Source organism: Dendrobates tinctorius, unplaced genomic scaffold (assembly GCF_039654945.1).
Source record: "Dendrobates tinctorius isolate UK_male_01 unplaced genomic scaffold, ASM3965494v1 ptg000046l, whole genome shotgun sequence".
Lineage (NCBI taxonomy): Eukaryota > Metazoa > Chordata > Amphibia > Anura > Dendrobatidae > Dendrobates > Dendrobates tinctorius.
Genome location: NW_027361714.1, coordinates 28522440 through 28549889, shown reverse-complemented (window position 1 = coordinate 28549889; position 27450 = coordinate 28522440). Strand labels below are relative to the sequence as shown.

Here is a 27450-nt window from a genome sequence, read left to right as displayed (position 1 = left end):
AAAAAGGGATTCAGCGACATCTATCCACCACATATAGAAAAAGGTTATGGCACAAATAGTATTGTATATTATAAGTACAGGCAGATAATAATATAACCAGTTTCCTCACAATTATCTCTTATATACAATAATATATAACATCTCCCATAAAGTGCATACAAAAAAATCCATCACAAAAAGTGATATAAAATTATATTCTAATCATCAAAATAGTTTCTGAAGACTGCCAGTGCAAAAAGCCATCAGCGACTACATATGAAGCATGAAATAATGAAAGAGGAAATGGCCAAAGTTGAAAACAAAATGCCAGAAATAAAGTAAGTGTACCAACCCATCTGATATGTGGACAGTAGGACCCCTGGTTATATTATCTGCCTGTACTTATATAATATACAATACTATTTGTGCCATAACCTTTTTCTATATGTGGTGAATAGATGTCGCTGAATCCCTTTTTGTATTGATTCATAACGTTTTTGTACTTTTATCTTACTGAGTATAAATAAAAATCATATTTTTTATTCATTGCTCTTGAGATCCATTTTTTCTTTGGGTTGCTTATAGCTTGAATGGATGAGCTTTATTATTATTAGCCGCTTTTATGGTATTTATACTTAAATGATTGGTCTGGGCAGAATAACACTTTTCCCCGGGGGGCTGGACATGTTTAATGACAACAACTCCGTTCTTCTTGCCTGTGACACCTATCTGGATCCAGTGATGATGTCACCTTTCCGCCAGCCTCTGGACCGGTGACATTCTGTTGAGCGTCATCCTAAAACTTCGAATGAAGCGCTGCAGCCAATCTCAGGTTGTAATGATCTGTTGGCTGGTGGAACAGCGACATCACAGCTTCTTGTCTCTCTGAAGACCATAGAGTGGTCTGCACTAGACACTAGATTGAGGTGGGAGCCGTTATGCGAGCATGTCGAAGTTTACTATTTATTACATAACCATCCGCTCGGTAGTTTTTTTTTTTTTTTTTTTCCCATTGTACTTGGTCAACCCCTTTAACTTATTCCTATGTTATTATGAATGGTGTGAAGCTGGGACACGGCATCCATGGATTTCTCTGAGGTGTTAATACGCTGTACGTCTCCATTTATAACAGGAAAGATTTGCCATTTTCCGTTACCTTATGTATTATGTAGGGTTTTTTTCACTCTTTTATTTACTTTAGATATCTAAACTCCGTGCTTGGTCACTTTCCACTGCGCTTCATCTTGTAGATCACTTGACCATATTACGACAGTGGACACATTGTAAATGATGCACATTTTTATTATTTCCTTTCCTCTTCCGATCCAGTAATAAATGTGACAAGCCTATGGCTGTCTTACAAACAAAGTGCTCAGTATGAGTAGCATGGGCACATTTTAGTACCAGCAGAAGCTCTAATGAATTCCTTAAGTAGTTTGGAAAACAATTGTTAAGCACAGTCGTCCTTGCATTAAAACCAATGCCAGGAGCTGCTGCTTTCTGGCGTATTGTTATTTGGGCGCAGAAGGGGATGAGAGTGCCAATGTGCTGTTGGCTGTAAGTCCAAACATTAAAAATCACACAGGAAGAATTAGGTGTTGGCAAGTGACTCCCTCTTTTTTTTTTTTTTCCTGCTATCAGATGGCCATTTTCTTCTTTGCTTCTAGTGTTTTATGAATAACCAAGTATGAGACCCATTCAGCAGTTGAATATTGCCCCATTTTACGGTTTATTTGCCATCTTAATACATGACTGCAAGTAAGCAAAACCAAAGGAAAAACAATGTGTGTGTATATACCCTAATGAAAATAACTAAGTAAAAAAGCAAGTGGTGCATTATATAATTAACATAGGGTACTTGGTAAACACTGTTTTGATCAAAAAAGTATAAAGCTGTCCCTCCACGGCAAGGTGTAGCCATGTGATACACTATGTAGTTCACTTATAGCCCCTCTTAAGCTGGGTGTCCGTTTGGGACCCGGAGACTCTCTGCCACTATTCACACTAGGTAGGTTTTACCGTTAGTGTAGTTACTGTCCCAAATGGGTACACCTTGCCGTGGTGGGACAGCTTTATACTTTTTTGATCAAAACAGTGTTTACCAAGTACCCTATGTTATTTATATAATGCACCACTTGCTTTTTTACTTATTTATTTGCGTTAGGGTATATACACACACTGTTTTTTCCTTTGGTTTTGCTTGCTTTTATGGCCAGTATGAACATGCTTTTACATCATGCATGTCATTCAAGTCTACTCTAGTTCAGTTTTTTTGTTTTTCTTCAGTACTTTTGTATTCATGACTGCAAGTAAGACTAGATACACAATTATTTTAATGAGGAGGGGGAATAAGAGTCTAGTGATATATTTTTTAGTTAAATAGATGGCTATTTTACTGTCCCCATTATGGGTCATTGTGCCTGGAGCACAAAATGACTGTTCAAACCAAGCAGAAGTGCCTGGAGCCCCTTTGGTGTGGCTGAGAAGTTAGACATCTTCCAACCTTCTTGTTTTCCCATCCATCTCCTTTTAAAGCCAAGGTGGTCAGTCATGTAAGAGGAGGGTGGAAATAGATAAGGAAGCAAGTAGGTGGAAGGTACATTAACCTGTTTGGCTACACCAAGAGTGCACCTATCCCTTTGCTTGGTTTGAAAAGTTTTTTTATGCTGACAGACTCCACTTAATGGTTTCCATTGGTTGACCTTATTTTAGGGACAGCACCCATTATCATAGAAAATTGTATTCCTGTTTATTTTTGCAGTTTACTGGTCTGCATTGTTTCAGGCCTGGCAAGTGTCAGTGGAAATTGGACTCTCATTCACCTCCATAAATGGAACACAATGTTCTGAATTGTCAGGATAAAAGCACATTATCTACAGATGGACGTGTCTGCTTATTTTGATTTTTCCCAGATCAAGTACTTAACTAGATGGCTGTGAATCTTTATTGCAGTAATGTCAAAAAGTGTCTGCAAACCATTTTTTAAACTTCCATACGGTCTGGTTTACATATAAAAATGTTATGTTATAAAATATTTCTTAATCTATACATTACAATAAAAAGCATATACCTTATTGTATGTTGGGCAGTTCACAAGCACAGAACACAAACTGCAGCAAAATCGTTATTTTTTGGGGGATCATTATTTGCTCTCTAATGTATTAAGCATTATTCAAAATGGATAATGTTCAGAGTGCTTCTGTCACTGGGATACCACGACAGAGGGGGGCCAGAAGACCACTGTGTCCAGTTTCATGCATACTGTTTAGAAGTACTTCACCATCTTATTAAACAGTGTAGGTTTTTCCTTGCTGGCAGTGTAAGAGTTAATCTTTTCAGTTGAAGCTCATGGAGCTTTCCTGCTTGGATTGTCTCAGCTGTTCAGTGTTGGTCAATCCCCTCTGCTGTATATGCTTGCATCTGGCACTTAGGGATTGTTAGTGTTAGGCTGGGTTCACACGTAGCCGAACTCTCGCGGAAATTACCGTGAGAATTCCGGAACTCCATTCCACAGGAAAATCGCATTTTAAATTCCCGCGATTTTCCCGTGGAAAAACTAGCATTTTGCAAGCGTAATTAGCTTGCAGAATTGCTAGCGTTTTCCAAGCGATCTGTAGCATCGCTTGGAGAACTGATTGACAGGTTGGTCACACTCGTCAAACATAGTGTTTGATGAGTGTGACCAACTTTTTACTATTGAGGCTGCCTATGCGGCATCAATAGTAAAAGATAGAATGTAAAAAATAATAAAAAATAAAATATTATTGTTCTCACCTTCCGACGTCCCGCGCAGCCTTCCCGCCTCTCTCCACGCTCCTGGTCCCAGTAATCCTTTGCGACAATTACCACGATGACGTCCGTTCTCGCAGGATCGCGACGTCTCACGGTCATTCGCGATGACCGCGAGAACGGATGTCATCGCTCGCAAAGGCTTACTGGGACGGAGAGCGTGGAAAGAGGCGGGAAGGCTGCGCGGGACGTCGGAAGGTGAGAATAACAATAATTTTTATTTAAAATTCTATTTTTTTACAGGGATATGGTACCCAGAGCCCGGAGGACAGTCTCCTCTCCTCCGGACCGTGGGTTCCATCCGCAAATGTTCTGCTTATTTTTCGCATGGTGTGCACAGCCACATGCGGAAAGTAAGCAGAACAATGCATTCCTATGGGTGCGGGATCGCCGCGATGCCACAAAATTGAGCATGCTGCATTTTTTACCGCAAAGCGATTCCGCCGCGGTAAAAACCGCAGCATTAGCACAGCATTGCGGAATCCCATAGAAATGCATGGGATGCTTATTTTTTGCATTTTCGCGGCAAAAGCGCACGGAAAATACCGCCGCGGAAACGCGAAAAAAACGGTACGTGTGAGCGAGGCCTTAGTCCTTAGGCCTGTTTCACACTTCCGTTTGTGACCATCAGTCAAGATCCGCCGATTTTGGGAAAAAAACGGATCCGCCATTTTTCTTGGCGGATCCGTTTTTTTCCTCATAGACGTGCATTATCGGCGGATCTTGACGGATGGTCGTCCGTTTGATCCGTTTTTGTACGGATCCGCCAAGATTTTCGCGACCGCTCAGCGGCCCGGACGGAGCATGTAACATTTTTTTCGTGTCCGGATCCTCTGTTTGCCGATTTAACCCGCATTTCTGTCTGGCTGCTGGGCAAAATTCTCTCTCTCTCCGCGGTTCCTTTAAATTTTTACCTTCGGCGGATCTGTCCATCCGCTAACCCCCATTTCTGTCACTCCGCCTGCAGATCCGTTTTCCGCTATTTTGGCGGATTTTAACTGACAGAAAAAACTGAAGTGTGAAACAGGCCTAACTTCCTGGTTCTGTGTTTGGAGTTTGTTGCTTGGAGTTTTGTTTGCTCATCCTCTCCTATTTGGTTTAACTTTCCTTTAACTCCCCTTGTCCCACTTTATTGTTTAGTTTGAGTACCGTGTTTTGTATGGTTGGTATTTTCATTTATCCCGTGTGAGAGCTGCAGTTGTGGAGCAGAATCCTTCTATCAGTCACATTCGTAGGACAGTTTGTTTTTCAGGGACTCTCTTCCTATTTGTCTTGTAGCTTTATTTGCAATCTGGATAACTTTCCTCCTGCTATGATATTAATGAAGTGATTAAGGTTTGCGATGTGGAACCATAGGCAGCACTTTGCCTAAACTGCTCTGTTGCATTAAGCGGCTATAACATTCTGATTAAGAAAATATGAGTCTCTTTATTGGCTGCTTGGAATATTCATGCGCTCTGCAAACTTGCTTTTAAATATCTAGGAATAAACTAGAATAGAAATAAAATTCTTCACCGAAAGGTCAGTGTTACCAGCAGTATCATTCTGTAAGTAACCCAGTCTCTCTGGATGGTTAATAATCAAAGATAAGTGCGGACTTCTGGCGCTCTGCATTCATGTTTATTAGATAAAATAGGATTTGCGATTTTGAAAATCTATTTTAAGAACGTCTGTCCTAGCGGGGACATAGCCTTGTGTAGAATACGATAATCGGGAAGCCATTGTGCATGTTGGAAGGACACGCGGTGGATGGATTATTTGGATGATAATCTGTAAAATGAAATACTTACAAAGATTTTTCTTGGCTGAACTTGCCATATATGACCTGTAGAATAATAAAAAAAAAAAAATAGAACATCATCATTTGAGGTTTTTGTCATTGACTTGTTTGCATTGGCATTTCTAACAACACTAATAGACCCCAGAGATGACAGCGCCGTCTTCTTGGCCCAAGCACATTACATCCAGATCTCATCCAACTTGGCCACTATGACGTATGGTCGAATTGGACTTCTGATTCTGTCTCCTGGCAGAGGGTCCATCCATCTTACCGCGTCTAAATGCACTGATAGAGAAAAGCTCCTTAATGCCGACTATTTACCGTATATTCTGAGCATATTTTATATACCTGTGATGGTAAAAATAAAGCTTATTTTTATTTATTTTTTTAAAGGGGGTTTTGGATAAATTTAGGATTTTATCGAATACATAATACAAAAGCATTTACAGCATAAAAACATTTTATGCTTGGCTCTGTTCCATAGATCCTGAGATTTTAACATAGAAGCCTTTGGGTGATCTATGCCACTGTAAAGGCAAACTCTGGCATATATGGGACCTGTGTATTGGGAGATCCTCCCTAAGTATATCTCAAACAGAAATCCTAAACGTGATGAGACATTCCTAATGCAGATGTTCAAATGCCCTAATGTCCCCGCCATGCACAAGCAGCCTTCGTTCTCTTAGGTGTTATAACTACTAACTTATAGCTATGCTATTATAAATTTTATATTTTAAAGGGGTTTTCCAGGAATTAATTATATCAAGAACATTGTATCTCAAACTGCAGTCCATCCTAGTCACGTATCAAGACAGGCTGCAAACTGTAAACACACAGCTCCTGAGACCTGTGTCTCAACTGACGAGCTGTATCACACACATCTTAGTCTGCAGCTGGGAGAATGGCTGTGATACATGAAGAAATAGGCTTCACCCCACTTTGTGCTCCACAAAGAAATCTACAGCTTCATCCTCCTTCTCAGTCAGTCTGACGGCTTTATAGCTGTAAATATAGTCGGGTGCAACAAAGACTGCCTGTGACCAACTGGAAAACAAACATTGAGGAGGATGAGCTGGTGATAACTTTGTTGTGCTCTGCGAGGAAGAGATATGTGAAGAAATATGATGGCCGTGCTTCCAGCCACCAATTGAGATATGTGTTACTCTTGTCAGTTGACACACAGGTCTCGGGAGCTTTAGATCTCCAGTCTTCAGCCCATCCTGACATGTGACTGAGATGGGCTGCAGTTTGTATAATATGAAAGGACCATTTTATCTCCTTCTCGGAAAATCCCTTTAATATACAGAGAGTAATGCAAAAGAGTGATGTTGATACTGACATTAAATGGCTGTTGGCCAAACGATGCGTTGGCCAACCATTTGACTAGCAATCATCTCAGCCAGCTGTCCCATACACAGGAGCGCTTGTAAGGCAGAGCCCTCCATGAAAGAGAGCCGTAGCCAGACCTCTCTGGTGGCAACTTGCCTTCATTAATATAAAAATGATCAACATGAATTCAAACATGCCAGTTAGATATCTTACCCAACAATCATTTGGCCGGTGCCTCCAAATACATTAGGGTCGGCTGAACCCTTTGATATTGGTGGGTTCAACTGACCACAGTCTAATGTCACAAATTTTGAAAGCAGTACTGTTGGCTGGTTGTCCAGAAAGTGCAAGCTACAGAAACCTTGATTTTCTGATCATTAAAAAATATCTGAGAAAGCACTTCCAGATAGTAAAAAGATAATCTGTTTTTACCCAACATCATAATATAAGTGTATGTTTGTTTTTGTTCCAATGCCTAGGAGTACTGCCATTTTTCTGATTGGTTATTCTTGGCCACATGGACCATCTTTACACCCTTGGTTGCTGTTAGCATTTTTTTTTAAAGAATACTCTCAATTTTTCTGTAAATGTTTGGAACACTTTTTTCGACACTTATAAATATATTATTGCAGGTTCTACGCCTGCACATGTTAGTACTGAAGTATGATTAGGTGACCAGACCGATCTATCAGCCCCCTTCAACCGAATAACCACTTTTCCTTGTCTAGAGCTTTGGCGTGTTCTCATTGGAGGAGACTGAAGGTCAGGTGCATGTGCATGCTCCTCTGCCAGCAGCCATTTTGACAACAGGAGAGCTATACAGTCTGTGAGAGAGAATAAGAAGTGGAGAATAACCTGTAAAAATTACTACTAAGTGCCACAAAATCATGTCCTCATCAAGTGTTAAAAAAAGATGAAAGTGCAAACCCTTTCCTCACCGTTAATATGTGCAGTCTAATGCAGTGTACACATACATTGGGTTCTGAAAGGGGGTTCTGAATACTTTTCAAACCCACTATATAAACATGTGATAGTTGCTGATTTCCCAAAGAAATTCTATATATTCCATTTTAGACAAGCTTCAGTCACTAATTTTTTTTTTAAACCAGGTAATTTGAGTTATATTGAAAATTCTCTACTCAATCTTTCATTTATATATCTTTGAATTATAGGGCTTTTTTTCAACATCATAAGTTATTAAAATTACAAAGTGTTTGTAAAAAGTTTCTCACGAACGGAGCTATTTTTCATTCTAATGTTTACTGGTTTTACTGCTAATTGACTCGGTTACCGGCCACCACTGTAGTGTATTTTGTGTGGGTTGTTAGCTAGGCAAGGAGAGTAGTGCTTACATGCTATTTGCTATATAGCTTGTGAGCGCTGCTCTGAAGGAGGCGATATAGCTTGTGAGCGCTGCTCTGAAGCAAGCTATATAATAGCTTGTGAGCACTGCTCTAAAGCAGGCTATATAGATTGTGAGCGCTGCTCTGAAGTGGGCTATATAGCTTGTTAATGCTGCTCTGAAGCAGGCTATATAGCTTGTGAGCGCTGCTCTGAAGCGGGCTATATAGTTTGTGAGCGCTGCTCTGAAGTGGGCTATATAGCTTGTTAGTGCTGCTCTGAAGCAGGCTATATAGCTTGTTTGTGCTGCTCTGAAGCAGGCTATATAACTTGTGAGCGCTGCTCTGAAGTGGGCTATATAGCTTGTTAGTGCTGCTCTGAAGCAGGCTATATAGCTTGTGAGCACTGCTCTGAAGCGGGCTATATAGCTTGTGAGCGCTGCTCTGAAGTGGGCTATATAGCTTGTTAGTGCTGCTCTGAAGCAGGCTTATATAGCTTGTGAGCACTGCTCTGAAGCAGGCTATATAGCTTGTGAGCGCTGCTCTGAAGCAGGCTATATAGCTTGTGAGCGCTGCTCTGAAGCGGGCTATATAGCTTGTGAGCGCTGCTCTGAAGTGGGCTATATAGCTTGTGAGCGCTGCTCTGAAGTGGGCTATATAGCTTGTGAGCGCTGCTCTGAAGTGGGCTATATAGCTTGTGAGCGCTGCTCTGAAGTGGGCTATATAGCTTGTGAGCGCTGCTCTGAAGTGGGCTATATAGCTTGTGAGCGCTGCTCTGAAGTGGGCTATATAGCTTGTGAGCGCTGCTTTGAAGCGGGATTGCCTCTGCTTGCTGCATTGTATAGTGCACAATTCAGGCCAGCAGAGCAACCAGCAATTAGTAGAATAAAACTGGAAAATCTTATTAAAATGTTTGTATACAGTGGGGAAAAAAAAGTATTTAGTCAGCCACCAATTGTGCAAGTTCTCCTCCTTAAAAAGATGAGAGAGGCCTGTAATTGACATAATAGGTAGATCACAACTCTGAGAGTCAAAATGAGAAAACAAATCCAGAAAATCTCCTTGTCTGATTTGGCAAGATTTATTTTTGCAAATTATGGTGGAAAATAAGTATTTGGTCACTAGCAAAAGTTCAAATAAAAAGCCAAGAAGCCAGCGCTGCCTATGAACAGCACGCAGTACATAAAGTGCATGTGCTCATATTGATTTCTAGCTGTACTTTAAATTGAGACATTTAGCAAACAGTTGATCAATTCTTTGAGCCACCCCACCACGTCATGGCATTCTCATATGGGGCAGTCCTACTCTTCCTTTTTATTATATACTCTGTGCCATTACGGCCTCTTAAATGTATTAAAAGCAAGACTATATTAAATGCAAACGTACCAGAAGCATTTACTGCCAAACCAGCAACCAAGGATGAAGTGTGAAACAGGCCCAGACACAGGTGCATAATGAAATAGAGCCTATGGAGGAGGGTGGGGCAGCTGTATGTGTGTACAGCGGCCAAATAAAAGTTCATCTCAATATTTTGTTATATATCCTTTGTTGGCAATGACAGTGATCAAACCTTTTCTGTTAGTCTTCACAAGGCTGGCACACACTGTTGGTGGTATGTTGGCCAATTCCTCCTTGGAGATCTCCTCTAGAGCAGTGATGTTTTGGGCCTGTCGCTGGGTAACATATACTCAAATCCCTCCAAAGGTTTTCTATGGGATTGAGATCTGGAGATTGGGTAGGCAACTCCAGGACCTTCGTTGCTCTGACGGTGTTCTTGGGATCATTATCATGCTGAAAGACCCATCCATGTTTAATCTTCAATGCCCTTGCTGATGGAAGGAGGTTTGCACTCAAAATCTCACGATACATGGCCCCATTCATTCTTTCATGTACATGGATCAGTCGTCCTGGTCCCTTTGCAGAAAAACAGCCCCAAAGCATGATGTTGCCACCCCCATGCTTCACAGTAGGTATGTGTTCTTTGGATGCAACTCGGCATTCTGTCTCCTCCAAACACGACGAGTTTTGTTTCTACCAAACAGTTCTACTTTGGTTTCATCAGATCATTTGACATTCTCCCAATACTCCTCTGGATAATCCAAATGCTCTCTAGCAAAATTCAGATGAGCCCGGACTTGTACTTGCTTAAGCAGGGGGACACGTCTGGCACTGCAGGGTCTGAGTCTCTGGCAGCATAGTGTGTTACTGATGGTAGCCTTTGCTATGCTGGTCCCAGCTCTATGCTGGTCATTCACTAGGTCCCCTCATGTGGTTCTGAGATTTTTGCTCACCATTCTTGTGATCATTTTGACCCCACGGGGTGAGATCTTGCATGGAGCCCCAGATCGAGGGAGATTATCAATGGTCTTGTATGTCTTCCATTTTCTTGTTATTGCTCCCACAGTTGATTTAATCACACCAAGATGCTTGCCTATTGCAGATCCAGTCTTCCCAGTCTGGTGCAGGGCTACAATTTTGTTTCTGGGGGCCTTCGACAGCTCTTTGGTCTTGACCATAGTGGAGTTTGGAGTGTGACTGTCTGAGATTGTGGACAGGTGTCTTTTATACTGATAACAAGTTCAAACAGATGCCATTACTACAGGTAATGAGCGGAGAACAGAGAAGCCTCTTAAAGAAGAAGTTACAGTCTGTGAGAGCCAGAAATCTTGCATGTTTTTAGGTGACCAATTACTTATTTTCCACCATAATTTGCATAATAAATTTTGCCAAATCAGACAAGGTGATTTTCTGGATTTGTTTTCTCATTTTGACTCTCACAGTTGTGGTCTACCTATGATATCAATTATAGGCCTTGCTCATCTTTTTAAGTGGGAGAACTTGCACAATTGGTCGCTGACTAAATATTTTTTCCCCCACTGTATATTTAATCTAGTCATGTTTAATTCCTCACCATTTTCAAGATTTTGTCTGTTATTGTATGTAGCTTAGAAAGTCACGCCGATTGCTTTTGTCCTGCAGAAGTAAAATGTATTAAGGAGCATTTGCACTGCAATATGATTGTGAATTGATTTGCCTGTGTCATTCAAACGACCACCGATTGTTGAAGGTTGACCGATCGGCAGAGGTATTGTGGCATTGGTCGGTCTGTGTAAATGAACCCTTAAACTAGAGTCTGTTGTTAATGGGAACCTGTCAACTCATTCATGGTGCCCAAGCCACTGGCCGCATTATTGCAGATATGCATGTTTTACTCTAAAACATTGCAGCGTTTCAAAGGAAACCTAGGACTGTGCTTTTCCAAGGATCAGTCCAAGGTAGGTCTCATGCGGCTTCTGTGCACCTATATCTGCACTTAGGGAGAGTCTTCTCCATCTTGGATGGTGGCAGGGAAAAGACTATAGTGTCTGGTCTCTGACTAGTCATCCTTTATGATGCATTCAGACACCCGTACAAATAAGTCCAAGATTGGACTGACGGCTATAGATATCTATGAAGGTGTCACTCTCGGGTCAACCATTCCGTGCACCTTTAGACTTACAGTTGGTGCCTGATTTTTCAAAGTATGTTTTCTCTGAACTCATATCTGGCTCTAAAAAAAAAAGGTCAGCCCCAGGGTGGTTACACAGGGGCTTAAGAGGTAAAGGGGGCTCATTATGATGAGTTATTGCATTGCAAATGGCCTATATGTTCCTGCATGGGGGCCCTCTTCTGTCTGTGTCCGCTGCTCTCTGATTCCGACTGCCTGGGGTTTGGACACCATTAATCAGATCACTGGTCCCCATTAAGCTTACAGATAAATACATTACTCGTGTTCTACCTTACCATTATATGATGAATAAGCGTTATCTACATTAGAAAGCGTATGTATAGTATGGAATAATTGATTTCAATACCCCCTTAGCATGCTGAAAGCTCCACACTGCTCAGCGCTCCTTTGCTGTGGAGTAGTCACATCCAGGGTACTGCCTGCTGATTGATGTCATAGGGAAGGTTCATGCAGGTTACTCGGGATAGCTCGGTGGAAGCTGCCGAGATTCATGTGCGTAGACTGTAATTGGTCCTGCCTTGTGTCACAGCACAAACCTTTCTTCTCCGTTTTTTTTTTCTCATTTCTCACATAAACAGACCCTTAGACTTCGTCAGTATATTGCCTGAGAAATTCTTATTGTCACTTGTCATTATATGGTCTGTGGAAGTCTGGGTATATTTAACTCAATAAATGGGATTGATCACGAGGTTGTTTCAGGAGGGACATTCGGGAGCATCTGGGCATCAGACTGGTATAGGGGCTCATCCTAGAGCTACGCCGTGGAGACAGGGATACCATCAGTGTCAAATTGTCGTGGGTCGGTAATTTAGTGGTCACAGAGCTAACAGATCGCCATCCAAGTCACCACCATAAGATAGATATTGCTTCATAAAATAATCTAATGCAACGATTGAGAACTGCAAATTTTGTAACTCTAAATTGTGTCAGCGAACTGATCAAAAAATAGTTCTCTTGTGCGAGATTGTTGTACGAATCCAATAAAGAGAGGGCCATGTGTACAGTAAATGTCACCGGTCTGGTCTCCAGGCGAAAAACTCTTAATCTTCTCAATATTACAGCAGCCTATATGCTTGGTGCTGGCTTTAGAGAAGGCATGGCTTGTGGGATTGTGTGTGGGAACGTTTTATTGGCAGGTGTTTTGCTGTATTTGACCATTGCTCATTTTATAATATCTTCAGTCGGTGGTAAGAATATCTGTACAATTTTTTTTTTTTTTTATATTTCTTGATCTCTGTTAAAGCATTTTCTTCCTAAATCATATCTTCATCTAATGGAAGTAAAGCACCCTCCCCCACATTAGACTAAGGCCTGTTTCACACATCAGTTTTTTGGTCAGTCAAAATCCGCTAAAATGGCAGATAACGGATCCGTTCCTGTACTGACCACAACATTTGGCACCGGACCGTTATTTTAACGGATCCGTCAAAGGAAGAATTTTAATGGAACCGCTGCCTGGGGAAGGAGAGAGAGAATTTTTCAGCCACCAGAACAGAGTTTAGGGTTAAATTTGCAGGTGAGTGAAGTCTTTCGGGCATGCGCAGTGACAAATGCGGATCCGGCCGACCAAAAAAGCGTTGCATGGTCCGTTCGGGCATGTAAGCGGACGTCAAAATTTTGGCGGATCCGCAAAAAAACGGATCCAACAGATGGCCATCCGTCAAGATCCGCCGGTAATGCAACTCAATGGGAAAAAAACGGATCCACCAAGAAAAATGGCGGATCCTTTTTTTGCAAAACGGCGGATTTTGACTGATGGACACAAACGGATGTGTGAAACAGGCCTAAGACCTCATTCAGATGTCCGATTTTTGTTTACGAGCGCTATCTGTGCTTCTTGGAGAGCACTCGTACCTGTGATGGTCTGTGGGGCCATTCACTTGTCTAACGCAAGTACCGTAATCTGCGGAAAAATCGTGTCTGATCAAAGTCAGCTCAAAATTGGCAATGCAAGTCAATGGGTCAATGAAAAAATCAGACCACACGGATGACATCAGAGTGCAGTCCGATTTTTCACTTAAGGTGGAGATTTTTTTTTCATTTCTCCATGTATGAGAAAACCTGATGCGCCACACGGTCTTTAAATGATGCCTAAAGCTGTCTGATACCGTTGATAATATCTGATGGTTTTCTGTATGGAGGAATCCTGATTTGCTCCTACATTTTTTTTCGTTTTTTTGCCTGAGGATCAGGCAGTTTGAGTTTTAACCTCCACCGCTTTTTGTTCTGGAGTGAAGTTGCTGCAATTGTCTGGCGGTGCCATTTTCCACTTAAAAAACTTAGGAACACTCAGCCAACCTGTAGATTCGTGTGTGTATAGGGATGCTGAAGCTTTGTTTGTCCGACAGCTATTTTTTATGGGATGGAGTCTGGACATTAAAGGGGTACTCAAGGAGATAAAGGATTTTTGTACTGTCCCTTGCCTCATAAACTATAAAGATGAGATGCCCAATGCAGTTCTTTAATCTTTATAACTTGTAATTCAGTGTGACAGGAGCTGCTCCTCACTGACTGATAATAACAGCATGGAGTTGCACACTGATGTAACACTCCTGTCACACCAGCCTCCTGATAATGTCTCCATGTCTGCAGTCTGCAGTGAGGGGACATGGCCTGTTCCTGACTTTTAGCAGCAGCCAGCCCCCTCATGATGTCTCCTTGTCTGCAGACCGTGGTGAGGGGCCGTGGCCTGTTCCTGACTTTTAGCAGCAGCCTGCCCCCTCATGATGTCTCCTTGACTGCAGTCCGAGGTAAGGGGACGTGGCCTGTTCCTGGCATTTAGCAGCAGCCAGCCCCCTGATAATGTCTCCTTGTCTGCAGACTGTAGTGAGGGGACGTGGCCTGTTCCTGGCTTTTAGCAGCAGCCCGCCCCCTCATGATGTCTCCTTGTCTGCAGTCCGAGGTGAGGGGACGTGGCCTGTTCCTGGCATTTAGCAGCAGCCAGCCCCCTGATAATGTCTCCTTGTCTGCAGACCGTAGTGAGGGGACGTGGCCTGTTCCTGGCTTTTAGCAGCAGTCCGCCCCCTCATGATGTCTCCTTGTCTGCAGACCGTAGTGAGGGGACGTGGCCTGTTCCTGGCTTTTAGCAGCAGTCCGCCCCCTCATGATGTCTCCTTGTCTGCAGACCGTGGTGAGGGGACGTGGCCTGTTCCTGGCTTTTAGCAGCAGCCAGCCCCCTGATGATGTCTGCTTGTCTGCAGTCCGAGGTGAGGTGACGTGGCCTGTTCCTCGCTTTTAGCAGCAGCCAGCCCTCTGATGATGTCTCCTTGTCTGCAGACTGTGGTGAGGGGACGTGGCCTGTTCCTGGCTTTTAGTAGCTGCCAGCCCCCTGATGATGTCTCCTTGTCTGCAGTCCGAGGTGAGGGGATGTGGCCTGTTCCTGGCTTTTAGTAGCAGCCAGCCCCCTGATGATGTCTCCTTCTCTGCAGTCCGCGGTGAGGGGATGTGACCTGTTCCTGGCTTTTAGCAGCAGCCCGCCCCCTGATGTCTCCTTCTCTGCAGTCCGCGGTGAGGGGATGTGACCTGTTCCTGGCTTTTAGCAGCAGCCAGCCCCCTGATAATGTCTCCTTCTCTGCAGTCCGTGGTGAGGGGATGTGACCTGTTCCTGGCTTTTAGCAGCAGCCAGCCCCCTGATAATGTCTCCTTCTTATCTATGAATAGCACACTTTTCTTCCTTACAAATCTTACTTTTACTATTTTGCAATAGGAGCTTGGTGCTAATGCAGTCAGAGCTTGCTTAGATCGTGCAAACTCTTTAAAGCCATGCAAACTCTGCGGGGCTTCAAGTCGACAAGGAAAGGGTCAGTATAGAGATGCTGTTAGATTTAGATCAGAAGTCCAATGTTATGCCCGGTGGAGACAAAACGATCCCATTAAGAGCAATGTCATTTCTACCGCCAGTAAGAGAAGCTCTTATTTTTCTACCAGATATTGTTGTTTACCAGTTAATACACTAAAAAGCAATAGTTCCTATTTTGTAATATTTGTATAATATAACCCTTTTAAAGATGTGACAATTGTGTGTCTATCTTGCCTGTGCAATGCATTGCTAGCTCACTTTTATCTTTATTACAATACATATGGACTAGTGCCTGTATCCTCACAGCTGAGTGAGTGCCCTTCAAACTACAACATGACCCACTTCTAGAAGTTCCACGTGTGTTCTTATGTAAGCTGCCCAGTTATTCGGTGTATACCACCTGCTAGATATTACAAGGGTACCTGTTGTTGTCGGTGACACTTCAGGATAAGTTGTATGTACATGAGGAATTGCGGTATTTATGATCATTGAGTCTTATCCCAAATTTTTAGCAGTTTTACTTGTTTCTTTTCTTTATACTGCTTTCAATACAGCTTGTTTTCCCTAATCCATAGACTTCTATAGGCAGCAGGTGAAATGTGAACATCCCCATAACCTATAATGGGTACGTTTTCTGTCCGGGAAAACCTCAGATAAGCCTCATTCAGATGTACATTGTCGAAGAGGCAGACTCACTGTTTTGCAGACAGAACTTAACTTTCAACATCTGTTTTCTCATTTCCCAACTACATTGTAGCATTGTGCCGTGGACAGACGCATCGGCACGGCCAAATTCTTCTGTAGGACCGGGCAGTCACATGATCGCTGGGTCTCTCTCCGGGACCGCAAAGCTGCTGGGGCCTATTATATACATAAAACAAACACACCAACCTATACACATTGAGCATCCACTAGTGATGAGTGAACGTGCTCGATGCTAACAGAGTTTCTCCGGTGTTCCCTAACCGTATGTCCGAGTCCCCGCGGCTGCATGTCTTACGGCTGTTCGACAGCTGCGCAGGGATTGCCTAACCAACAAGGCAGCCCCTGCATGTGTTGTGGCATTTTGTTTGCATTGTCAAACAGAAGATTCAGTGTTTCCTTCATTACCACTTATCATTCCACCCTCTTCTAGTAAATGTCTCTGCATACACCCTTCTGCCGACAGCTGTACTGCTCTTCGGGTACCAGATCCTCCCTGGATTGGGAAAGGACCTTTACACCTATGGCCATATTGTCAATTATTTTCTCACCACATATCGCAGCTGGTATATTTATAGACTTGTGGGATTTCACACTTGTTGAATTATTTTAAAAGCTGTTGATATATTTTATTTTACTTATTAAATGTGTAAATTGAGGGCCGGACCCTCTGTGATTGTGTTTGAAGGGAATAATTAGCGTATGTGAAATTGAATTTTGTTGTTGCTATATAGTAATTGCCCAGGGGTCACATAGGAATTACATGGAGCAAGTCTGGGCTGTCGTCTTCATAAAAAGCCTACTGTTTCTGCAATGTAATGTTTGCAATGTAAAAAACAACATTTTTTAAACCTCAATAAAAACAGATAGTAATATAGAAACATCAAGATTAATGATGACGAACAGTGATAAGACGAGTATAGGGTCAACACATAGTAATATAAGGATCATGGCAATGGTGAACCTAAAATCAAAAAGGAAGTTTCTATCCCAGTTTGTAAAGATGTGAATACACCTTTAAAAGGTCAAGAGGTCTAAACATCAGGACTAGTGTCAGGACTATTAATCATTATGGTGAAATTCACCTTAATGCATGATTAATAGACTCAAACCTATAAGGGACATGTTTGTAAACTGAATGGTACAGGAATAGTTCTTGCCTATATGAATCCCTGCGTGACTCCTGACTCACAGCCCCAACGCGCGTTTCACGTGGGCTTCCTGAGTCCCCTTATACTGCTATGTATAGCCCCTAATCTCGTCTTACCAGAGTCCTTCATCATTCATCTTGATTTTTCTATATTGCAATCTATTTTTATTGATGTTTAAAGAATGTTATATGACGAAATAAAGATTTTTGCAGATTTTATAGACAGACTGCCTTGACTTCATGTTTCTAAGTATTTAACTGTTTATATAATAGCCATAACTACTGCTTCCTTTTCACCATCCTTATCAAATTAATCCTCAATAATTCAATTATGCGGCCTGCTAGGCACAAACTCTCATCTTCCAGCAAGTATATTCCTCATCTTCTAAAGTGGGCTAAAAGGTAAAGTTTCTCTTTGTGGAGAGCAATAATTTGGCGAATAGAGAAACTTTACCGCTCGGACCCATGTCAGTGGCCACTCACCCAACCAAACCAAACCAGTTGTGCTTTTCAATGACTGGGCAAACACTCCTGAAACACGTGTCTGCAAATGGAATTTCAGGTTTGGCTTCTCTGAGAAGGCCTTTTTAAAGGGTTGCCCATTGACTTCTAGGATTGCTACTCCAATTGGTGGCACCATAGTTCCTGTCTTCTTTTCCTCTGAAGAGGGTACTTGCATATTCAGATTCCAATGGGATCAGTGCATCACCTATAAGTCGCTCGATACCAACTTCACATCTCCTTAATGAGAAACTTTACCCTCTAGACACCCCATCAAAGCCTCTCACCCAGCCGAACCAATTCTCCTGTTTTGGGCAAAAACCTCATAACATGTTTCTGGTTTAGCGTCCTATCTTAAGTCATGAGGCAAGATCCTTTAAAGGGCCAAGGCTGACTCTTAGGATTGCTACTTGCAGTAGCTGGTAAATGCCATAGAAAATTCAAGACAAAGGTGCATTTCCTATCTCAGTATACATATTGTAAACTATAAATCCAAATAATCAAATTTTATGCACAAATGGACAAATTAGAAGGACAATTCGGGGAAAAAAGACCAGATCAAACTACGAAAAACCAAATCAAACAGGTGTCCGATATTAAAAATAAATATTTTATTCACATAATTAAAACATATACAAAAAAATGGTGAGTACACAAATACCAAATTGGAAAGGGCAATACTGGGAACCAATGTAGCACCTGTATATTGCACATGGAAATATATTATTCTATATAGTCATAGGTAAATATCCAAGGAAAAAAAATATATATAGTGCAATGAGCAAGACAAAAGAAAATATCTGCAAATGTAAATTTACTAATAAAGTGAGTGCAAAAAATAAAACAATTTAAGGCCAAGTGCAAAATATATAATAAATCACATCAACATAATATTAGACAATAAAGTGCAAAATATCCAAAGGTCTCCAAAATTGGGACCACTATATGGGGTTTAAATGATATATATCATCATAGGGTTTTTAGGTAATGAAAATTATTAAATATGCCAAAAAATACAATGTTTATGCCAAAAGCTAGCATATACCAAAAATTTTTTCCGTAAAGATGGGCACACAAAGAAACATGCAATGCAAATTTGAATAAAAGATATGTAAAAACTCTATGTATATATGTTACAGGCCAGTGCCAATATAATCTACACTGATGTGCTGTAGACCAAATGGCCACACAATATGAGCATAATAGTGTGTAAAATATCTATATACAAATATACTGCAGGCTAATGCCAATATAATAGGATTTAATGAACTAATCCTCAATACACACTGATGTGCTGTAGACCAAATGGCCACATGACATGTGCATCAGTACATTGCTGCAGACCAGTGCCAATATAATAGGGGTTAATAAGCTAATAAACTAATCCTCAATATACATCGGTGTACTTCAGGTTAAGTGGCCACGTTATGTTATATACAAAGAATATCAAATGCATGTTCAGAAAAACAACCAATGATAACCTAATGCCCATGGTGCAGGATTCCCAGTATATGGGCCCCATATATTGCTTCATACAGTATAATGAGCCTCATATATTGCTTCATACAGAATAATGGGCCCCATATATTGCTTCATACAGAAAAAGGGTCCTCCTATAATGCTCCCTACATAATAATGGGCATCATATAATGGTCTGTACAGAATAATGGGCCCCATACAATGCTCTATACAGAACTCCATACAGAAAATGGGCCTCATATAATGCTCCATACAGAATAATGGAAACCATATAATGCTCCATACAGAATAATAGGTCCAATATAATGCTCCATACAGAATGAGCCTCATATAATGCTCCATACAGAATAATGGAAACCATATAATGCTCCATACAGAATAATAGGTCCAATATAATGCTCCATACAGAATGAACCCCAAATATTGCTTCATCCAGAATAATGGGCTCATATAATGCTCCATACAATATGAGCCCCAAATATTGCTTCATACATAATGGGCCCCTTATATTGCTTCATACAGAAAAAGGGTCCTCATATAATGCTCCTTACATAATAATGGGCATCATATAATGGTCTATACAGAATAATGGGCCCCATTCAATGCTCCATACAGAACTCCATACAGAAAGTGGGCCTCATATAATGCTCCATACAGAATAATGGAAACCATATAATGCTCCATACAGAAAAATGGACCCAATATAATGCTCCATACAGAATAACAGGCCCAATATAATGCTCCATACAAAATAATGAGCTCCATATATTGCTCCATACAGAATGAGCCCCAAATATTGCTTCATACAGAATAATGGGCCTCATATAATGCTACATACAATGAGCCCCAAATATTGCTTCATACAGAATAATGGGACTCATATAATGCTCCATACAATATAATGAGCCCCAAATATTGCTTCATATGGAATAATGGGCCTCATATAATGCTCCATACAATATAATGAGCCCCAAATATTGCTTCATACAGAATAATGAGCCTCATATAATGCTCCATACAGAATGAGCCCCATATATTGCTTCATACAGTATAATGAGCCCCATATATTGCTTCATACAGAATAATGGGCTCCATATATTGCTTCATACAGAAAAAGGGTCCTCATATAATGCTCCTTACATAATAATGGGCATCATATAATGGTCTATACAGAATAATGGGCCCCATACAGTGCTCCATACATAACTCCATACAGAAAATGGGCCCAATATAATGCTCCATACAGAATAATGGACACCATGCAATGCTCCAAACAGGATAATGGGCCCCATATAATGCTCCAAACAGGATAATGGGTCCCATATAATGCTCTGTACTGTATAATGGGCCCCATATAATGCTCCATACAGAATAATGGACACCATGTAATGCTCCATACTGCATAATGGGCCCCATATAATGCACCAAACAGGATAATGGGCCCCCCGCTCCTTCTCCCCCACCCCCGCTCCTTCTACCCCCGCTCATTGTCCCACCCCCGCTCATTCTCCCCCCCCCTCACCCCCGCTCATTCTCCCTCCCCACCCCCGCTCATTCTCACCCCCGCTCATTCTCATTCTCACCCCCGCTCATTCTCACCCCCGCTCATTCTCCCCCCCTCACCCACGCTCATTTTCCCACCCCCTGCTCATTCTTCCCAACCCCCCACTCCTGCCGACGCTCATTCTCCCCCCGGGCCCTCCGACGCTCATGCTCAACGCCGGTAACTTTTTTCTGTGAGAGCGCACGGTCACGTGGTACCGCTCATTAAGGTCATGAATATGGGCGCCACGCCTATGAGAGAGGAGTGGCGTCCATATTCATGACCTTAATGAGTGGTAACGTGGACCACGCGCTCTCACAGGAAAAAACATAGTGGTCAGTAAGATGTTTTGCGGAGGGCGGAGAGAGGGGGACAGACCCCGGACTTATAAATAATAATAATAAAAAAAAACTTGTTCAGGTGCTGCGTGGGCCCCCCCTTCTCGCCAGGGCCCCGGCACTTGCCCGGGTACGCCGGCCCTGTCAGGCATCCTACCTGCTGCTAAATTTTGAAACTGGGATAGAAAATACCCCCTTCTTCCTGATCAGTTCAGGTCTCAGCAGTAGGATCCCCCAATCAGTAAGTTATCGCCTAACCTATTGAATTTATTGTGGAGCATTGTCATTTTCTATTGCATAAAGGTGTATTCCCATTTACAAAGTCTTATACCAATACGAAGTAGTAGTAGTAAATACGTTTAATTAGAGATGTAGTATAGTTCTTCTGATAAGCTATAGTTATCGCCTAACCTTTTGAATTTATTGTGGCGCATTGTCATTTTTTATTGCATAAAGGTGTACTCCCATTTCCAAAGTCTTATCCCAATAAGAAGTGGTAGTAGTAGTAAATACATTGAATTAGAAATGTAGTATAGCTCTTCTGATAAGCTATGCCACATACCCCATGTGCAGGGCATTGCAGTAGCTTAGATATGGTTGTGACCACTCATATACAGTAGTGACAGCTGTTAGTGGTCGTAACCATGGATATCTCACCTACTACAATGCCTTGCACATGGGTTAAGAGGCATAGATCATCAAAAGAAATGTACTACAACTGGAGGCATTTGCTAATATTATTCCACATACTACATATTGGGATTGAATCTTTGAGATGGAAATACCCCTTTCATAATGTTCTGAAGGGCTCACATGAGTGTTGCCATAATTTATGCTTTTTATACCTAATTTAATTGGTCTTCCTTGGAATGAAATTTGTTTAGTGGAAACACATGGAATTAAATTAACAGAATATTGACTTTTTCCAGGAAAAAATGTTCTTTCGGCCATACTACGTAAAGTTACACGTGTCTTCGAGTTGGTGTATATCTGTATAAGAGTTGATGTTTTAAGTTGCATGAGGCCATTAACAGATGGGGCTATGGAGCGGGCGAAGTGGGGGTTCTGTTAAATAGACAGTAGTAAGATATAAGGCGTTCTCAGATTAATCTATTCATATAATTGCCTTGTAGGCTATGTGCACACGTAGCAGAAAATTTCTGCTTAAAAACCGGACTCCCTTCCCAGAAACTGCACGTTTTTTTCTGCGTGGTTTTTGCGCAAAAAAACGTGCGTTTTATGCGTTTTTCCGTGCGGTTCCAGACCCATAAAAATGGCCAGAAATGCGGAAAAATTCGCGAAATTAATGAGCATGCTGCGTTTTTTTACCGCAAAGCGTTTTTTTCGCGGTAAAAAAACGCATCAGTATGCACAAAAAGTGCAAAAAAGCATAGAAATGAATGGGAAGCTTATTTTTTGTATTTTTATAGTGGATTTATTGGCAAATCCGCTAAAAAAACGCTGTGTGCGCACACAGCCGTAATGTTTTCATTTCCTGTTCTGTCCAGATGTCTAAGCGGAAGAAGTTCACCGACCGCCATATTGGGAGACCCAAGTGATTGCTGTCTCAATATGGAAATACACACACTCTATACGCCGTACGCACCATACGCGCGCGCACACACTATACACCGTATGTACCACACACACACACACACGCACGCACGCGCGCGCGCGCACGCACACACTATACACCGTATGTACCACACGCGCGCACACTATACACCGTAGTACCACACGCGCGCACACTATACACCGTAGTACCACACTCTCACTTTCACGCAGCCCTCTTGTGCGGTAAGACCAGTGGAACACCGTTGCACTGCGCCTGCGCGAATTCCGCGCAGGAGCAGTGAATCATTTGGTTGATCCCGGCGGCAGATGCGCGACGTGTCTACAGGCTGAGGAAGCCGGTCACATTAAAGGGGTTTTTCTCACGATCGAAAGTTCATTTTAAAAATTGTCTGTGTCTGACCGTGTACGGAGCATACCACATCTCCAGGGCAGGGGCGGAAGTAAAATGCAATACTGACATTACAGCAGGGGATCACAGAGGATTCATTTTGTGAGGTAAAATATTTCACTGACTGTTTTTAAGCATGCAAATTGCCTCTTCAGAAAGAAAGAGGACTTTTACTCTACAGCGCCACCTATTGGTAGTAGCGATCCTACAATATTTTTAAACAATATTTTACCTCTTAAAATGTATCCTCTGCAATTCCCTGCTGTAATGTCAGAATTGTCATTTGCTTCCTCGCCTGGCCATATATTGCTTCATACAGAATAATGGACTCCATATATTGCTTCATACAGAAAAAGGGTCCTCATATAATGCTCCTTACATAATAATGGGCATCATATAATGGTCTATACAGAATAATGGGCCCCATACAGTGCTCAATACATAACTCCATACAGAAAATGGGCCCAATATAATGCTCCATACAGAATAATGGGCCCAATATAATGCTCCATACAGAATAATGGACACCATGTAATGTTCCAAACAGGATAATGGGCCCCATATAATGCTCCATACAGGATAATGGGCCCCATATAATGCTCCATACAGGATAATAGGCCCCATATAATGCTCCATACTGGATAATGGGCCCCATATAATGCTCCGTACTGTAAAATGGGACCCATATAATGCAACATACAGAATAATGGACACCATGCAATGCTCCAAACAGGATAATGGGCCCCACATAATGCTCCATACAGGATAATGGGCCCCATATAATGCTCCAAACAGGATAATGGGCTCCCCGGCTCCTTTTCTCCCCCCCCCCCCCCCCGGCTCCTTCTCCCCCCCCCCCCTGGCTCCTTCTCCCCCCCCCCCCCGGCTCCTTCTCCCCCCCCCCCCCGGCTCCTTCTCTCCCCCCCCCCCCGGCTCCTTCTCTCCCCCCCCCCCCGGCTCCTTCTCCCCCCCACATCTCCTGGGCAGGGGCGGAGGTAAAATGCAATACTGACATTACAGCAGGGGATCACAGAGGATTCATTTTGTGAGGTAAAATATTTCACTGACTGTTTTTAAATAATATTTTACCTCTTAAAATGTATACTCCGTGATCTCCTGCTGTAATGTCAGAATTGTCATTTGCTTCCTGCCCTGCCCAGGAGCTGTGGTATGTTCTGTACATGGTCAGACACAGGGGTGAGAGAGACAGCACAGAGTGGGGACAGCACAGGAAGTAGAGAGACAGCAGACAAGGGGGATAGCACATGGGGTAGACAGGTCAAAGAAGAGAGCACAGACAGGAGAAGTCAGCACATGGGGAAAGAGAGAGTGGATTGGTGTGTGAGCACATGGGGGGAATGATTCTCAATGTTACAAAGCCTGTCCCCATCGTGACATTACCGCCCTCTTGCATCGGGCCTCCATCTAGTGAATAATTTTCATTGATAAAAGTGTGTTTATTTGAATTTAGAGAACCTGCGCACGTCTAGTTGTAATGTGGCAGGAAGTATACAAAACGCATGCTTGCAGTCACGTGACCACCAGCAATACCGTATAATTCTGAGAGCATGCACACCGCACACTATATGGATTCAGAAGTCTCTCGCCACCAGATAACATAATGCTATATCTGCAAGTAAATAGCAATTTTACACATGATAGGCTCCCTTTAAGGCTGAGTTCACACGTGGCGTTTTTTTCGCGTTTCCGCGGCTGTTTTAACCGCGCGATTTTGCCGCGAAAACGCGAAAAATAAGCATCCCATGCATTCCTATGGGATTCCGCAATGCTGTGCTAATGCTGCGGTTTTTACCGCGGCGGAATCGCTTCGCGGTAAAAACCGCAGCATGCTCATTAATTTGCGGAATCGCGGCGATCCCGCACCCATAGGAATGCATTGTTCTGCTTATTTCCCGCATGTGGCTGTGTACACCATCCGGAAAGTAAGCAGAACAATTGCGGATGGTACCCACGGTCCGGAGGAGAGGAGACTGTCCTCCGGGCTTTGGGTACCATACCCCTGTAAAAAATAGAATTTAAAAATAAAAAATATTGTTTTTCTCACCCTCCGACGTCTCGCGCAGTCTTTCCGCTTCTCTTCACGCTCCCGTTCCCAGTAGTCCTTTGCGAAAATGCCCGCGATGGCGTCCGTTCTCGCGGGATCGCGAAGTCTCGCGGTCATTCGCGCGATGTCATCGCGAATAACCGCGAGACGTCGCGATCCCGCGAGAACTGACGTCATCGCGGGCATTTTCGCAAAGGATTACTGGGAACGGATGCGCGGGACGTCGGAGGGTAAGAATAACACTATTTTTTTTTTTGCATTTTATCTTTTACTACTGATGCTGCATAGGCGGCCTCAGTAGTAAAAAGTTGGTCACACTCGTCAATCTGTCAATCAGTTCTCCCAGCGATGCTACAGATCGCTTGGAGAACGCTAGCATTTTGCAAGCTAATTACGCTTGCAAAATGCTAGTTTTTCTGTGGGAAAATCGCAGGAATTTAAAATGCGATTTTCCCGCGGACTGGAATTCCGGAATTCTCGCGGTAATTTCCGCGAGAGTTCCGGTACGTGTGCACTTAGCCTAAAGGGTGCGTGTGATCCACAAAAACAGATGAGAATAGGAAATACCCAAAGTTTAATGGAATAGACATACAGATTAGTTACTCTGTTAACTGTTTTCTATTCAGTCTGAGCAGTATAATATAGGGGCACAGAGCCTGATTACAGGGATGTCATTTATTAGGCTGTTTGCTGTAGTTTCAATACAATCAGTGTTTTATTAGCAAGAGATTATCTCTAAAGGACTTGCAAGCCAGTCCTGCTAATCTGCATAACCCCGCCCACACCATTGATGTCAGATTGCTGACCATGTGCAGTATACACAGGAAACTGCCACTGGGGGTGTGGGTGGGGTTATACACTGTAGCGTTCATAGCACTGCTACATCTACAGCAGAGAAAGCGTGGAATTTGTCAAAACTGCACCAACCAACCCAATAAGTAATATATCCCTGGAACCAGGGTTGCTGCCCCTACATCATGCTGCTCTCAGATTACATAACAAAAACGTGCCGACAGATTCTGTTTACACGAATGTGTGAATGGTTTCATTAAACTCTATGGGTCATTATACTGTCTGTTTGTAAACTGCAAAGATGAGAAATATGAATGTGTGAATGTAGCCTTAGGGTAAGTTCAGACAGCCATGGTAAATCTCTGGAAATGCGGATGATCGCATGAGCAGCCTCCTATAAATGCTGTACTTCAGAGCAAGCCTGTCCTTATTGTGATTTTTCTTCCATCACTGACCTGTATGTATTTGAACCCTGGGTTCGGGTGCAGTCTGTTTCTTACTGGCAGCGCACTGAGAAAAAATCCCTTCTCCTGGACGTACCTTTAGAAATATTGCCTGCTTTGTAAATGGATGTTTCCCAATTCGCTAGCAAAGTGAAGTGTGCGCTTCTCACGTCTCTGCTGATGAGGTTTCATACCGTGCTCTGCATATTTATACGTCCGCTCTTCCCCAGAATACTTTTATGGCCGATCTACATGGAAATAGCTTGCTTCAGGGCCTAAAAGATTGAATGAGGGGAAAAATGGCTGAACCCAACCCAAGAAGAGAAATCTCATCCAATGTCCAAAGCGGAGTGCAGCGTGGCAGCATAGCGGCGTAATTCACAAGTGCAATCACTTCTACACGCATCCATTTTCCCTGGCTCTTCATTTTGGCTGTAGAGTTTGATGACTCTGCCCATGTCTGATACTGTGTGCTGCGCCCTATACGACATGGCTGCATCTGTAACATTCCACTTTTTGGACATATTGTGCTTTAACTTTAATATTTTAAGTACTTTCAGAATAAATGTTTAAGAAAAGACCGCAGTAAACATTTTTTTTTTCTTTTTCTGTGTATTACAGGTAATCTTTGAAGCTGAAGCTTCAGGCGGGAGAGGGGGATATATTGCCATAGATGACATCCAGGTTCTGAGCTACCCATGTGGTAAGTGTGTGTGTGTGTGTGTGTGTGTGTGTGTGTGTGTGTGTGTGTGTGTGTATATATATATATATGTGTGTATTTGTTTAAAGTCTGTGGACACCTTTGACGTGGAAAAGGTTTTTTTTCTTGTTTTAAATGAAAAAAAAATCCTTTTTCTGTCTGCAATCTTTATTCTTTCATTTATTTTCAGTCACTCTGATGTACAGTTTGCAGCCTTTTCCAAGTTTCAGATTTCTCTTTTGGTAGTGTC

At 42.5% G+C, this 27450-nt stretch overlaps 1 protein-coding gene across 13 annotated transcripts in view; it reads left to right on the top strand.

The window, feature by feature from the left end:
• PTPRK (protein tyrosine phosphatase receptor type K) overlaps positions 1–27450 on the top strand; it is a 445942-nt gene that overhangs the window by 128288 nt on the left and 290204 nt on the right. For all 13 annotated transcript variants that reach the window (XM_073575792.1, XM_073575782.1, XM_073575786.1 and 10 more), the window contains exon 4: positions 27122–27203. In XM_073575792.1, the coding sequence (XP_073431893.1) occupies positions 27122–27203 (82 nt within the window). The remainder of the gene's footprint in view (positions 1–27121; positions 27204–27450) is intronic.